The sequence below is a fragment of the Mercenaria mercenaria genome, chromosome 16 (genome assembly GCF_021730395.1).
Source record: "Mercenaria mercenaria strain notata chromosome 16, MADL_Memer_1, whole genome shotgun sequence".
Taxonomy (NCBI): domain Eukaryota; kingdom Metazoa; phylum Mollusca; class Bivalvia; order Venerida; family Veneridae; genus Mercenaria; species Mercenaria mercenaria.
The window spans coordinates 48,239,117-48,255,404 of record NC_069376.1 but is presented as its reverse complement, the minus strand read 5'-3'; the positions used below and the strand labels follow the sequence as shown (position 1 = coordinate 48,255,404).

The window sequence follows — 16,288 nt, the reverse complement described above, 5'->3', positions numbered from 1 at the left end:
TGAGAATGACTTGACCCAGAATTTTGAAACTTCATAGGGTGATTGGACATGCAGAGTAGGTGACCCCTACTGATTTTGGGGTCACCCGATCATAGGTCAAGGTCACAGGGGCTTGAACATGGAAAACAGTTTCCAATTTGTAACTTGAGAACCACTTAGCCCAGAATGTTGAAACTTTGTGAAATGATTGGACATGCCAAATAGATGATTCCTATTGCATCCAGCCACCAGTGTTGCTTAGACTTGCTCCTGTCCCCTATTTACTTCCTGCCTATATGACTATGCATTGGGGGAGACATGCGCTACAAAAGCATCTTCTAGTTAGACATTGTTTCCACTTGACTACTGCGTCCACTCTAAATGTTTTACAGTACTGGGCCCAAGGTATATAAAACTGAATTTTTACACCAGTCTTAAAACTGGAAAGCTGATTGGTTGTATCTGAGCACAAATTTGAAATTGACCAATGACAAGGCAGTATTCTTAGACTGGTCCCCAGATCTCAGTTTTATAATCTTTGACACAGTCTGACTCTGAAATGTAAGTGAATACTAAAATGTGTCTGTTCTGAGAGGTTGTTGCCCCAGACAGATTAATTTACTGATTAATTTGTCTCTTTGTATGACTTGATGTTAAGTCAGTAATTATTGTTTATAAGATTTGTATAGAGAAATATGCATGAGTTCTGCAGCGGTAATATTGCACATCTTTAGGTGCTCAATATTATTCCGCAAAAGAAAGAGTTCATATTTTTCAATGCAAATCTAATAATCTTCTTTATTACATATGCATCTACACTTAAAATCATTTTATAAATGATTCAAATTTGTTTTTAAGCTTGAGTGAAATTGAAAATATCTTCATTAAAGAACTTTTAACATGATGGCACACAGGAAACTGACGTCACAGTTGACGTCACACACCTGATATGAAATTTGAACATCAGTATGGATAAATATTGACATTTCAGGTTCCATTGAAACTTAACAGAGTTTTTGAATGAGTATGTAATTACTTTTTTTGAATACATACACATTTACGCTAAGTAAAATTGAAAGTATGGACATTTTTGAACTCTTTAATAAACACTTACTTGTTTTAGTTCTCGAAGCTGTCCATCAAGATGGAGATAAATCCATCTGGAATCATGTTTCTTACTGCCTCAACTCAAAACCATAATCTGTACTTCATGCAGTTTCACGTTGATGGAAAGTACCTTGTGATCAGTCAGTCAGCAGTTCACTGAAGATAGTAGTAGATAGTGCCAAAAACTATCTAAAGTAAGTGTTGTTGCATGAAATGTGACTATAAGAAACAGGGTCTAAATTGTATAGATAATTTTTATGTTTGGATTTTATGATACAAATTCTTCTTTTACAGAGAGTGTGGCAGCACTTTGGGCGTTGTGTTTTGATGAAGATAACCAGTCACTGATTACGGGAAAAGCGGAACTTGGTGTTGTAGATTTACTAGTAGATTTAAAGCACTCAGAAAATGATAGTATAAAAAAATCATGCAATGGTGCATTGTGGACGTTGAGAGATGCATTAAAGAAAACAGTTTGTGAAAAATACAAGAAAATTGGTAAGTTGATGAAGCTTTATTGTTTCATGCCATCCCCTGTAGCTTAGGGAAAATTTTGCAGAGCAAAGTTATCTGCCAAGTCATCCATGGGCAGTTGCTGAATATGTTGACATACAACTTTGAGTGTACTTAAATGACACCAGGATTTGTGTCCCTCTTAGACATTATTTTAGTTTAGGGTTAAGGGATTTGTTAAGCCAGCCAGATAGTTTGCTTGACATTGATGAGTCAATTCTTGCTGAGACTCAAGCCTAAAATGGCAAGATGAAATGATTCTGAGCCAGTTATCTTAACCACTTGATCACAGAGACCGCAAGTAAATCTAAGATTTATTGCATAGTATAATGTATATTAATACAATACTATGCATTGATATATCGTAACACTGGCTGCAAAAGGAACTTGGCTCGATTACCTTTAAGAATAGTAATTACATCTTTCTATAATAATGCCTGGAAAATGTCACTTTTCTTCCCATATTTTCAGTGAAAACAGCATTGAGTTCATACAAGCTTTAAACTAGGATAACCAGGGAAAACACTTGCCATTAATGAGTTGACAGACACTGATAAATCTATGGTGGCTGATTTCTGCCATTTCATTCCAGCGTGTTGGTGTGATTGAAGAGCGCCAACATTTCAGTACCACAATTTATTGACATGTTAATTTGTCTTATTGGTGCTCTTCGAATGCACCAACATGCCAGAACAAAATGGCAGAAATCAGCCATCACACAAATTTACTTTAACCATTTGCTTTTTTTGCAACAGGCAAATCATTTGATACAGGTAAATTGCTTTCATTGTGCACAAGGTCAGTATTCCTAAACAGTCTTAAGTTAAAAATTTTGACATTAATTTTATAATGCAGATTGTTTGGTTTTGAATAATTTACCTGAAAAATAGACCCTGCCTTATTTGCTGAAACACTAATGACAAATTCCAGACCATTTTTAACACAATGCCATATTCAGGAATTTCCATATTATAGTCTTTATAACCAGTGGCTTAGATGTTTAGAGAATACAGGCCTTGTATTACAAGCTTACTGACATTTCTCTTTGCTTTTTTTGTGAAGAAATATTGTTTGTAGAAACAGAGATTATGTATTTGATTTTTTTGTGCACAATCTTGGAGAAAGGAAAAAAAAACATTGACAGCAAACATGGCTAAATTGCAATAACTAATGAACTTCTTGGAAGTCCAGAATTTTGTGTTTAAAAAATAAAATACTGGTAATTGACTGCAACTGTTTGTTTGAATGGCACATTCTCACATGGAAATTTTTAAAGAGATCTTGTAAATAGTTAGGCTCAAATTTTCATTAGTGTTGAAGGTTAAAACACAAAACTGCTATGAGATCTGAACCAAAAAAAAATATAGTAGCTATCAAAATTCTCTTTCTGTTCATCTGGTTCAAGGTTTCCTTATTTTACTGGGGCAGTAAAATGAGAATAACAACATTTTGGAATTCGTCATTTTGAAATTGGAATTTATCCACTTTTTACAATAATTTTAGAGATACATGTGACACATGAAGGTGAAATTTAACCAGTTTTTACAATAATAAGACATATATGTTAGATATGGGCCTGAAATTAAGGCATTTTTTTTACAAAATTTTTAGACATATATCGTACGTCGCACGCTATTTTGCACAAATGCGTAACGTCATTTTGACGTCAGTTCGACGTACAAATTACTAATTGAGAAAATAGATAGCAAAAATGCATTGAGATAAATCTGCATATTCTTTAATGGTATCATAATTTACGTAATTTACAGTTATTGCTTTGAACACATTGTTATTGTTTTTTATCATTAATTATTACCGCCCGTTTCTTCAAATTAAATAATATATATGCATTTTAATCTGCAATTAATTTTATCATGTTGTACCGTGTTGATCGCAAACATTTATATCAACCTCCTGACGTTAACAAACCTAGCATCAACAGTGATCAGGATGATTATAACCCACAAAGAGGCAGTGCTGTCGCACGAAAATATTTAAAAAAAATTTTCATTAAACCGTAAAGCAGTTAATTTTAGAAAAAAATTATGCATTTAAGAATATAACAGGTCCTGTGGATTTAAAACTTTTTTCATGCTAAATTCAGTTTTGTACTCTGACTTTTGTTTAAAACAACACCAAAAATTTAATTCTAACATGACCAAGAAATAAGCCTACAAATAGAAGAAAATCAGACAACGGTTATTTTGCGATAATCCTGCGCGTGCAGTGATGTCATCCGATCCTGGTGCGTAGCACGGTCGTAAAACGTAGCTACCATTTTTTTCTAACACTGTTAATACTAGTATGTCTTATTAGAATCGAAATAACAAATTCGCAAGTGTGATTTATCATAGAATAACCCTAATTTTTCTTTCTTATGCGAAACAATATATCAATCAGTATGAACTGTGCCATGAGAAAACCAGCATAGTGCGTTTGTGACCAGCATGGATCCAGACCAGCCTGCACCTCCGCTCAGTCTGGTCGGGATCCATACGCTGCGCTTTCAAGGCCTATTGAAATTAGAGAAACTGTTAGCGAACAGAATGGATCTTGATGCGCAGGCTGGTCTGGATCCATGCTGGTTGCAACCGCACTATGTTTGTTTTTCTCGTGGCGCGGCTCATATATTCTTATGCATACGAAATCAAAAGACGTGTTATCCTACATTAAACAACGATTGGGAAGTTATTATTTCATAAAGAAATTATTTAGGCCCTATAACCAGTTCTCAACCAGCTTAAGTACCGTTTAAATAACACCTTTTTTATTCACATCATGTGCGACACTACAAATGAAAAATGTTTCGTGCTCAAAATGAAATAAAATGTTAAAAAAAAGTTTAATAATCTCAGTGCTTTGGACAAACTTACCTAGATCTAAAGACATTGTGTGCACTATCATAATAAATTAATAAATAACGGCGTTATCGATTAAATTTTGTTTATTGTCTTTATTAAAGACCGCGTATTATAAGCAGGAAAAAAACATAGTTCGGTATCAAAGTTTGATGATTTCTTTATATCTATTCAAAATACATGTAAAGCATCAAAATGTCAGATCAGCTTTTTATATTTTATATTTGTGCGGAAAGCCTTGAAACTTCACATCCGATACTAGTCACAGTTCTGCATTTAGCGTTCACGTTTCTGTTCAAGTGGCCGTTTGTTTCTGTGCTTTTTTTTTTCTTTTGGCGGTACCACTCTCGCCTCTCCGCAATGCTCAGACAAGGGTGGGGTGGGGGATGTGGGGAGGGGGTATCACACTTCATTTGTGTAAATATCAATAAGATAGAGTAATCATTGACAAAATTCATAACATTTGTATATCAACTACGTATAGATACTGACCGACATAATCTCTAGTAAGACAGACAGATAAACGGACATACTGAAGAAACAAATCTTTCAGGCTGACTAAATGAATGATCGAGTAAATAATTACCAACTGGTCATGAATTCTTGCATACTCATCGGCTATTCGACTGCAAAAAGACACGCGGATGGATTGAATGGTCGATTGAATGTTGCGTTTCATTATTTGTTATGTATATTCATTTATACCTATTATTATTACCGCAGTAAATAATACACAACTTGCATATTTATTCGGAAAAAATAGAGCGAAAATAAACGAAACACTAAAAATTGGACGGCTATAGTTAAAATTCGGACACTAAGCTGTGTACGAACTTTTTCGAATTTTATATTAGCAAACGAAATAAACAACAATGGAATGATATATAAAGATAAGTATGTCAAAGCATACATTAATCTAGGTTATATACTTATGAAAGAAATTTAATATACAATTCAGCTGCTTCAGGTCCTTTTTGATACAGTTTCTAGTTTTTCACTCCGTTATAGACCTATTTCCAAAAAGACATTTATGAATATGCTTTAAGAAAACGAAAAAGAAAAAAGGGTGTTGATAAGTTTGCAGTTGAATACAAGTCAGCTGAAGATAAGTACCCTCATATTGCCGCATTTCAGAAAGCGATCCGCAGAATAAACACCGTACTTTCGTTTTTAGAGTAATAAAAAGTTTAAAAAAAAAAAAAACAATAATGAAAGGTATCTTTTTCCCGGGATTACGCGCAAATGCGCTAAAATGAAAAAAAAAAAACTCCATTTATTAGGGATCTTAACGACTACGCTACACTGCGGAAGCATATTTTTGACCGAATTACTGCTGTATAACATCAAAAACCAGCAAAATGACCTACGTGAGGGAGCGAGGGAGCAGTTATTGTGTGACCATGTGAGTGAGGGACTGCGGACGAAGCAGACTTCTTTTCATTTGAAATTTATCAATTAAGACACCATGACTGTGCCTAATGATTTTTATTCTTTTTGTGTGCTCATTAGAACATAAAAGTATAATTTTCCCCTCTTTGATTTATTATATTAGAAAAGTATCCAAGAGTGACTGTTCTACTTTTGAAAGCTGTATAATTATGATACATAAATGCATATGCGTATATGATATGATAAAATCATGTAAAATCGACTCCGAGCGAAAATGCAAAATGAAATTGTCCTAACTTAAGTGTAGATAAAAAGTATTACATTTATTTATTTCAACTTCGTAGGCTAACTGATCGCCTTAATTTTATCACGGTATTACAATGCCTCGAATGTAATGCATTCATATAGACCTGTAAATTACCACTTAAAACACTGGGTTTTATGAAAAACTAAACGGGAAACAGAGCATTTAATTAGTTCATAGATGGTAGGTCTGTAGGAATATGTAATATAAATTCGTTGAGAAAGTAATTTAAAAATACTTCCATTTTCTTGGCACATCAAATAAAATGACGCTTGCCATGCAATTTTCTCTTTCTTTATAGGTCCAGTACAATTTTCTTACAGAACATTATTTTTTTGGACTGGACCTTAGATTTAAATGTAAAAATGATTTGTTCAAATTATCATAGATGAGACGTTCATACTTTAAGTTTACTTCTAGGCACAATGTTCAGAATAAATTATTTCGAAGATACTGAAAATATAGAAGAAAGATAATAAAGATCTATAATATGCGTCACAAATTTGTAAAATTAACCAAATACTTTAAAGTTATTTAATGGAAATCGAGCTAATAAAATCATCAAAGACGTTGCGTTTTTATGTACAGCAAAGTGAAATTATACGACGTAACGTTATGCAATGTAATATTTGCTTTACTGTAAACGATGTAATATTTTCACAGAATGATGGTTCATGAAAGTTTTATACTAACAAGATAAGTCAGATATCTTTAGAAAGTTCATACAATGCACTTTTAGCCATCTATAAAGATCAATGCCAACTTTCAATAATAACTCGCATAAAATGGGGAAACACTTTTGAAATGGACTTTTTGACGTAACATTTTCAGTATGCAATTTTTTAAAATATACCGTAGTCGTTTAATACTTGTTAATGATTATTGATTTAAACATGTACATAATTGTTAATCTATGCATTTTATGATAGTATAAGTTTTGGTATTTTTTCCGATAAATTATTACAGTATAATTGAATAAATACGCACCAGGATGACGAGCGTAACGCTTGTAGAAAAAGCCGTCAAGGTTTTGTTAAAGCGAGTAAATACGGAAATGACGTAAAATAAACGCATTGAATGATGCGCGGCAAAATTCACTGTCGTCTGCTGGTTATTTTGTCCAGATATCTTTAAAATTGACAGATTTATCGTCAAAAAACCGACTGCCATACTAACATCTTGTTACGCGTAACGTTACATTTTTCGTCATTTTTGTTGATGATAATTCGATTTTTTATGTATTTTACGATTATAAATTCTCTAAAAATTAAACGGGGAAAAATGTAATTTAAATCTTTTAATCACTGTAGTAAAAACATACATGGACGTCAGTTACTCATAATTTAAATAGCTGCATGCACATCAACATGTATCTCGAAATCGCCTATGTGTAAAATAGCGTCCGACGTACGTTATGCGACATATGAAACTGAAATTTAGCCATTTATTTACAATTTTTAGACATACATATTCATATGGAACGGAAATTCAGCAATTTGTACAGTAATTTTAGAGCTACAATTTGACTGTGTAATTTTATAGTCATTGCTGTACAAGGAAAAATGAACTTATTCCTTTTTAGCTCGACTGTACGAAGTATGGAGAGCTGTCCTACTCCACCTGGCGTCGGCGTCCTTCCCCGTCCCCACTTTAAAGTTAAAATTTTGATGCACTTTCACTTCATGTCTGTAATTACTTGATTTATTTGTTTCAAACTTAAAATGTTTATTCCTCATCATCACTCACATCAAATGGCACAAGGGCCATAACTCCTGCGCCAATATTTTATGAATTATACCCCCTTTTGACTTAGAATTTCAAATTAAAGTTTTTGTGCACTTTCACTCTATTTCAGTTATTACCATAAGGTTTCAATTCAAATTTAAAATAGTTGTTTCACATCATCATCCACATCATATGACACAAGGTCCATAACTCTGGAATCAATTTTCCATGAATTATGCCCCCTTTTTACATAGAATTTCAGGTTAAAGTTTTGGTGCACTTTCTATCTCTGTTATTAGTAAATGGATTTTATTCAAACTTAAGATAGTTGTTCCACATCATCACTCACATCATATGACACAAGGGCCATAACTGTTGCACCAATATTTAATAAATTACCCCCCTTTTTACTTAGAATTTCATGTTAAAGTTTTGGTGCAGTTTCACTCTATCCCAGTTATTACTAAATGGATTTGATTCAAACTTAAAACAGTTGTTCAACCTTATCACTCACATCATATGACACAAGGTCCATAACTCTGGCACCAATTTGTCATGAATAATGCCCTCTTTTACTTAGAATTTAAGGTTAATTTTGATGCATTTTCACTATATCTCTTGTTATTACAGAGAGGATTTGATTCAAACTTAAAATAGTTGTTTGACATCATCATTCACATCATATAACACAAGGACCATAACTCTAGCACTAGTATTTCATGAATTATCTCCCCTTTTTACTTTTCAGAATTTCAGGTTAAAGTTTTGGTGCATTTTCAATCGGTTATTACTAAATGGATTTGATTCAGACTTAAAGTAATTGTTACACATCATCACCCAGGTCATATGACACAAGGTGCATCACTCTTGCACCAATATTTCATGAATTATGCCCCCTTTTTGCTTAGAATTATATATATTTAATGTTTTGATAGCTTTATCTTTATCTATCTTATTACTTAATTCTTTTGACACAAATGGAAGCTATTGTAAATGTCAATACCTTCATCCACATTGAAGTCATTAAACACTCAAGTGACTGCTTCCTCAGATGTGCCAATTTTCACTATCCAGCTCCGAAATAGTCTAGCATGTTGTCTCCCGTGACAGCTCTTGTTAAAATAACTGACAAAATGATAGCTAACTAGACAGCTGGCTTAACTCACTAAACAGTAAAGAACTGCATAATTGTTTGTTTTCTGTGAGATCTAGTTGGATGTGTTAAACTATTGTCTTGTATAGCTGTTCTCTAGGCACGGGCAAGATTTTTTTAAATGAGGTGCAAAGTGCAACTTTGAAATGGTAAGTGCAATTACATACAGGATATGCTGGTCCCTCCTGCTGTGTTCAGTTGTAGAAGAACATCAAAATTTAATTCTATTCAAAACACATAGTGATAGGACACATTATAGATATATATATATACAAAATGACAAGTTTAGCAAACCAAAAAAGTAGGAATGATTAATTTCTCTTATTAAAGGAAAATTATATTAGAATATACTGTGTGTACACGTATATTAGTAGAATAGAAATGGCAAATTTCACTCAAAAAGGTGAGGGGCCATGGGGCCTTTGCACATGTTGCACTTGCCTTGTTGTATCCCATCTACATGCTTTCATAGTCACTGTTTTAAATAAAGAAATAACATTTTATTGTCTTTGATATACTCATTTCACATAAATGTCTTTATATAAACTTATTTCATTTCTGTATTTTATACATAGTTATTTAGGAGTTGATTATTCTGATTTTGTCTCATATTTTTCAGTGAATTATTGATGATATTTTGACAGATATCAAATTTAAAATAAAAAATGAAAACTGGTTTTGGGACTACAGGATTGTGCTTTTCCATCCTTTGTCATTCCATCTGTCATTCTATCCATCTGCACTTTCATGTTTGGTCCATAACTTGTGTCTTCCATCAATGGATTTTAATATTACTTTGCTAAATTGTTTCAAAAATGAGAGGACATGTTGTGCAATAAATTTAGACCCCTAGCTCAGAGGTCAAGGTCACACATGGAGGTCAAATGTCATCAGGATTTTTATTCAGTCTGGTCTGTAATTCAGCCATCCATCAAGGGATTTTGATATAACTTGGCATAAATGTTCCCCATAAAGAGATAATGTGTCCTGCACAACTTTCAGACTCTTACTTTAAAGATCTAGGTCACACTAGCAGGTCAAAGGTTAACATAGTATTAACAGGGTCTGTTATGTGTTTAGTCCAGAACTGTACTATCCATGAAGCGATTATAATATTACTAGGCACAAATCTTTCCCATATTATCAGACAGCTTGTCATTTGCAACTTCCAGACACTTAGCTTAAAGGTGAAAGTCACACTTGAAGGTCAAAGGTCAGTATGGATATTTTTCCTTTCTGGTCCATAACTCAAGTGTGACCTTGACCTTTGAACTAGGAATATTAAACATCATGTCATGACGGAGAAGATTTGTGTCAAGTAATATTTCTCAAAAGACTAGAAAAAAACAACATAAAAAGCTATCTTCTCCGTGATTTTGGAATAATTCTACTGAAACATCCTTTAGTGACCTTCTACAAAAAATGTTAAATTGTCTTCATTTGTCAAAAAAGTCCGTGGCTATTAGGAGCGGGTCTATTTCTTAATTTTTTGATGGCTCTAAGAAAAACTTTGAAAAGTTCTCCTTGACTCTGCAAACCAGTATTTTGGCAGGTAATGTTTCTTGCTTGAGCTGTGAAACTCTAGCGAGCAATATAGGGCCTTCAAGGCCATCTTGTTTATATGATTAAATATATAGCTTTAAACATTTTCTTTTTGCAAACAATAGTGTTTTTTATTTGCATTTTAACAGACATAAAGACTTGCACAATTCTATATTATTATCTAATAGAACTTCTTTTTATGCAAGTAATGTGTTTTTTATGTTTAAACCATGTATAACTCAATATACCAGTCACTTCCATTTACCAAAATTTTAATCATGCTAGATTATATTTGCCTGATAGAATATTATTTGTCTTAAAGTATTCAAGTTGCATTTTATTTTTTGATTTGATTGCATTTCATTTTATGTTAAAACAGAAGTATAATTACATGGTTTGAAAAACCCTCATTTCTATGTTGCACAAGAACTTCAACTGTTAGAGCCATAAAGGGAGGTAATAAAAACAGTCGATTCAGTAATACTTAATACAATATTAATCAAATATCCAATTCTATGACAAATGTATGAGATAGTAATTACAAAAATGTAGGAGATATCAAGAAATATCAAATAGACATACTGTTGAGACTCAGTATCACAAAGTCCAAGTGATTGTTTTGTAACTCTGAGATAACTGAAATTTGACTTAAGTGGTACAAATCAATATATCAGTCACTTCCATTTACCATAATTGTTCTCATGGTAAAAAATGAATTTGATGAGAAATATGCAAACTCATATTTTTTTTTCTGAAATGCTGTAAGGTTTAAATAATGTAAAATGACCATTTCATAGAATTGTTTATTTGCTATCAAACTAAAAAAAAATGAAAAACAAGTTATATGTTACTACAAAATCAGAAATATTCATAAGGTATTAATTTTCACTAACGGCTGTTTTTGATTTGTTTTATGAAGATTTCAGTTACTTGTAGGGAAATATTTCCCAGTTTGAAACATGTTGTGCTATTAAGACTGTTTTTAAATTTCACAAATATTTGGTAGCATGAATATATCTGATATGTACAGTATAAATACATAAAAAAAATATTATGATAATTTAGGCGGAATGTTTGATATTGATTATTGTATTGTTTAATAATGGCAGGTGAAGAGTTGGCTTCAAATGATGTAAAGAAACCAAGACGTAAGAAAAAAGCAGTGGATGAAAACGCAGTATCAAGTAAAGGACAAGTAATGATCTCATACCAGTGGGCTGATCAGCAAGTACTGAAAAATGTACGAGACAACATCAAAGCTAGAGGATATAAGGTATAAACTGACCGATCTTGTTTTTAGCTCGACTGTTCAAAGAATAGTCTAGCTGTTCTACTTACCTTGGTGTCGGCATCTGCGTCAAACCTTGGTTAAAGTTTTGCATGCAAGTACATATGGCTATCATTTAAAGGCATATAGCTTTGAAACTTATTTTTTTCTTTTTCTAGGTCAATTACCAACCTCACTAGGTCAAGTCCTAAAACTCTGACATCTATTTTGACCAAATTATGCCCCCTTTTAGACTTAGAAAATCCTGGTTAAAGTTGTACTTGCAAGTTACTATCTCCAAAACTAATGCAGTATTGCATTGAAACGTCACATGTGTCTTTGGGGTTATAAAACTAGGTGATAGCATCAAGTCCCATAACTCTGACATGCATTTTGGCAAAATTAACGCTCCCTTTTGGACTTAGAAAATCCTGGTAAGTTTTCCATGCAAGTACATATAGCTATTACTTTGAGGCAAATAGCTTTGAAAATAACTTTTTCTTTTCCTAGGTCAATTACCAACATCACTGGATCAAGTCCATAACTCTGACATGTATTTTGGCAAAACTATGCCCCCTTTTGGACTCAGAAAATCCTGGTTAAAGTTTTGTGTGCAAGTTACTATCTCCAAAACTGATGCAGATATTGAATTAAAACTTGACACGTGTCTTTGGGGTTATAAAACTAGGTGACAGCATCAATTCCCATAACTCTTACATGCATTTTGGCCCTGTTATGCCCCCTTTTGGACTTAGAAAATCCTGGTTGAAGTTTTGCATACAAGTACATATAGCTATTACTTTAAGGCATATAGCTTTGAAACTTATGTTTTCTTTTCCTGTGTCAATTACCATCCTTACTTGGTCAAGTCCCATAACTCTGACATGTATTTTGGCCAAATAATGCCCCCTTTTTGACTTAGAAAATCCTGGTTAAAGTTTTGCGTGCAAAACTGATGCAGCTATTGAATTGAAACTTCACATTTGTCTTAGGGGTTATAAAACTAGGTGATAGCATCAAGTCCCATAACTCTGACTTGCATTTTGGCGAAATTAATGCCCCCTTTTGGACTTGGAAAATCCTGCTTTAAAGTTTTGCATGCAAGTTACTATCTCGAAAAATAATGCAGATACTGGATTAAAACTCTATAGACATTTTAACTTTAAGGGTGATATTCCTGCTTCTGGGACAACAATTCAAATAGTCGAGCATTTGCTGTCTTACGGACAGCTCTTGTTATTGAAAGTGAGTTTCAGGTGAAACCATAGAGGAAAGAAGAGAAATTCTTCAAGTTCTTATTATTTATTTAATATATATGTTACTATAAATAGTAACAAAAAAGCTGTTAAAAACGGTCATTATGACCTCTGTTGACGAATCGATATTGGCGCAGTGCGCCTCACACATCATAATCATAATGGCCACGGGTAACCAGAATGTCAGCGTGTTCTGACGTTGACGTCATGTAGCAACGTCATTATGGCGGGTGAAAGGAAGCTGATTAATTTTCAGATTGATTGATTGTCAAATATTGATGGCACTGTTGATGAAAAAAAAAAATCAATACAAATGATGCTTAGGCCCTATAAGTTTGTAGTAAAATATTATGTAAGATGAATATGAAGCGAAGGTATATAATAAAAAGGTCAATAAATGGCTGGTTGTGCCTTCTAGCCATAATGGCAAGAAGGCGCAACCAAGCCGTATACTAACCTCTAAAAAAAATAGTATTAAACATTTTTTGTCTTTTATTTACAGGCATACTTATAACAAAAAATGATACTGTAAACTTACATATGTTTGTGATCGCTTCTGCCAGTTAACACTTTCAAGACTATTAATGTTCATGTCTCAGCAGTGAAATTACTGCAGTATGTTTAGTTTGCGATGATTTCATGACAATTTAAATTTGTAAGAAGAATGTTCTTGCAATTTGCACTGTTTACAGTATCTCTTATTGAAATGATGTGAGTGGGTTATTTTCGTTGTTTTGCTATTGACCAATATGATGTGAAATTGTTAAACCGTACCATGCTGGACACGACTAATTCTGCCTTTGTGACCAGTGTAGATCATGATCAACCAGCACATCCATGCAGTCTGCTCATAATCTGCACTGTTTGCTATTTAGCCAGTATCTTATTGGTAAGCACCCTTTTTAACAGTTACTGGTACTGTCTAAATTGGAAGATGGACAAGTTCAGTACCAATATAGAAATTTAGCAAGATAAGGGTTAATATTCCTGGGGATGATTTTTTCTGTGGATTTCATGAATGTGCTCACAAAAACAAGCAAAATTCCCATTTATTACATATGGAAAATTTTTAATCCACAAATTCAAATTCTAACAAAATAGCTGTTACGGCAAAATACAAATTTTGAGTATGTTTGCAAGGTTTAATATTCACAAAATTGTAAAAATGGTATACTACTTGAATTTGAATTATACTAATGGTGAATATTTGCGCGAGGATTAAATTTTGTAAGATGTTTGGCCTTGCAAATGTTGCGAAAATTAAACCATCACAAAAATTTCTGCTTTTACAGCAATTTAACGATTTAACAGTATGCCAGGCTGGGATATTACCTGCAAACTCCTAAAGAATTAGGTAAAGCTCTTGTTTTGTTTTAATTTTGTAGGTGTGGATGGATATTGACCAGATGGGCGGGTCCACTCTTCAGGCGATGGCTGAAGGTGTTGAAGGTGCTGACGTGTTCCTCATGTGTATGTCTAGCAAATACAAGCATAGCCCAGCTTGTAGAGCTGGTAGGTAACTTTATACAGCCATTATACGGTCAAACTTGTCTTTAACCTTTAGACTGCTGGTGGCAAGTGTTTCTTCCTTTGCAAGCTCTGCACTGGTTGCTATTCAGTCACTTAATTTTCAGTGAACACCCTTTGAATGATAAATGGTACTGCTCATATTGAATGATTGACCAGGCCATTATAGATAGCAGGATAAAGGTTAAGGCCCACTATTGGGAAATGAAAAAATGTCAGTGTAAATGGGTTGTCTGTGAAAATAGGTAAAATTGCACTATTAGTTTAAACAGGAAAAGAATATCATGACCTTTTGAAGCGAGGTTGATAAGTAGTTTTTGTTAAGAAGCCGTCTTTCGTACTGGTTCGACGCTTCTTGTCATTGTATGTTAACAGTAATTGTATGAAATGAATGTTTCTTGCACACTGGACTGTCGTTTCTGGTGAATTTACTCATGCTGGCAAAACCCATCTAGCACCCTCATGCCAGATGACTCTTGTGCTGTTATGGACAACTAAGGATATGTGCATTGATTATATGTTGTTAATGTGAACTTCTATAAAAATCAGATACCTTTATCGGTGCTCTTTATTCCTTACGGTATATTTTCAGGTTAGAATAAGTTATTTTTAGAAAAGTTAATAATGTTCTGCTAAAAGTTATAAAACTAAACCAGTACATTGTTGTTCTGCCTGATTGAGACATTATTTCTATTTATGGGTATTAGTTTCCAGCGCTGTTATAAGAAAGGTTGCTACTCAGGAAATATCTCATTTTTGCTTTTTTTGTTCTATACAATACAGCATGCAAGGGAAAAAAATCTACCACTGATAGCAAATACAGATGAGATACTAAATGGCTCTAGAGTAACTGTTTGGCAGTAACTTGGCAAAACCATATTAACGCTCAAACCAGATATTCCCATCTGCAGATATTCCCATCTGCAATATTCCCATCTGCAGATATTCCCATCTGCAATATTCCCATCTGCAGATATTCCCATCTGCGTCTACTGCTAGTGACAGAATATTGTAGTAAAACTTTTAGTTAAATGCTCTTAATTATGTGTAAAAAAGTATAATGATAGGTTGGAACAGTAGTGGACTTTAAAATTACAAAAGTAATTGCCTTATAACTGATATAAAATAATGACTACAGCATTATTCATCATATTGTATAAGTCAGTATGCTAAACATCGTGTGTTTGGTATTTCAGGATCGTTGAACAGATTACATGCTTATAAAAATTTGTTTGGAGACCAGTCTAAAAATTCCAGTACCGGTTCTTGATTGGTTCATTTCGAGATCAGTCTTTAGATTGACCAATGACAAAGATATATTCTGAGACTGGCCTTCTAACTTTCTCTACAGCCAAGCTAACCTGGAATCATTTAATTTTGCAGAGGCAGAATATGCTTTCCAGCTTCGCAAGAAAATCATTCCACTGAAGATGGAACGTGGTTACACTCCGGATGGGTGGCTTGGATTTATAGTTGGTGCTAAGTTATTCTTTGAGTTTAGCCCAAAATATCCATTTGAAGACAAGATGAAAGCATTGCTCAAAGAACTTAATCAAGTCTTTGGTGAAACTGCAGACACCCCTGATTCAGGGGAGATAATTAAACCTCAAACTGCAGCAGTAAGTCTGTATTACTTTGCACAGATTTTATTCACTGTATAAAGGATAT

General features: G+C 33.5%; 1 protein-coding gene across 5 annotated transcripts in view; it reads left to right on the top strand.

Annotated features, from left to right (window-relative positions):
- LOC123539905 (uncharacterized) overlaps positions 1 to 16,288 on the top strand; it is a 46,131-nt gene that overhangs the window by 23,528 nt on the left and 6,315 nt on the right. For 4 of the 5 annotated variants that reach the window (XR_008367866.1, XM_053526985.1, XM_053526986.1 and 1 more), the window contains exons 6-10: positions 1,381 to 1,584; positions 2,355 to 2,372; positions 11,680 to 11,843; positions 14,479 to 14,605; positions 16,004 to 16,239. Coding sequence is in view for 4 of the 5 variants with exons in the window: in XM_053526985.1 (XP_053382960.1) it covers positions 1,381 to 1,584; positions 2,355 to 2,372; positions 11,680 to 11,843; positions 14,479 to 14,605; positions 16,004 to 16,239 (749 nt within the window). In the remaining variant the exon portion in view is untranslated. The remainder of the gene's footprint in view (positions 1 to 1,380; positions 1,585 to 2,354; positions 2,373 to 11,679; positions 11,844 to 14,478; positions 14,606 to 16,003; positions 16,240 to 16,288) is intronic. The other variant, XM_053526987.1, reaches the window with a different exon arrangement.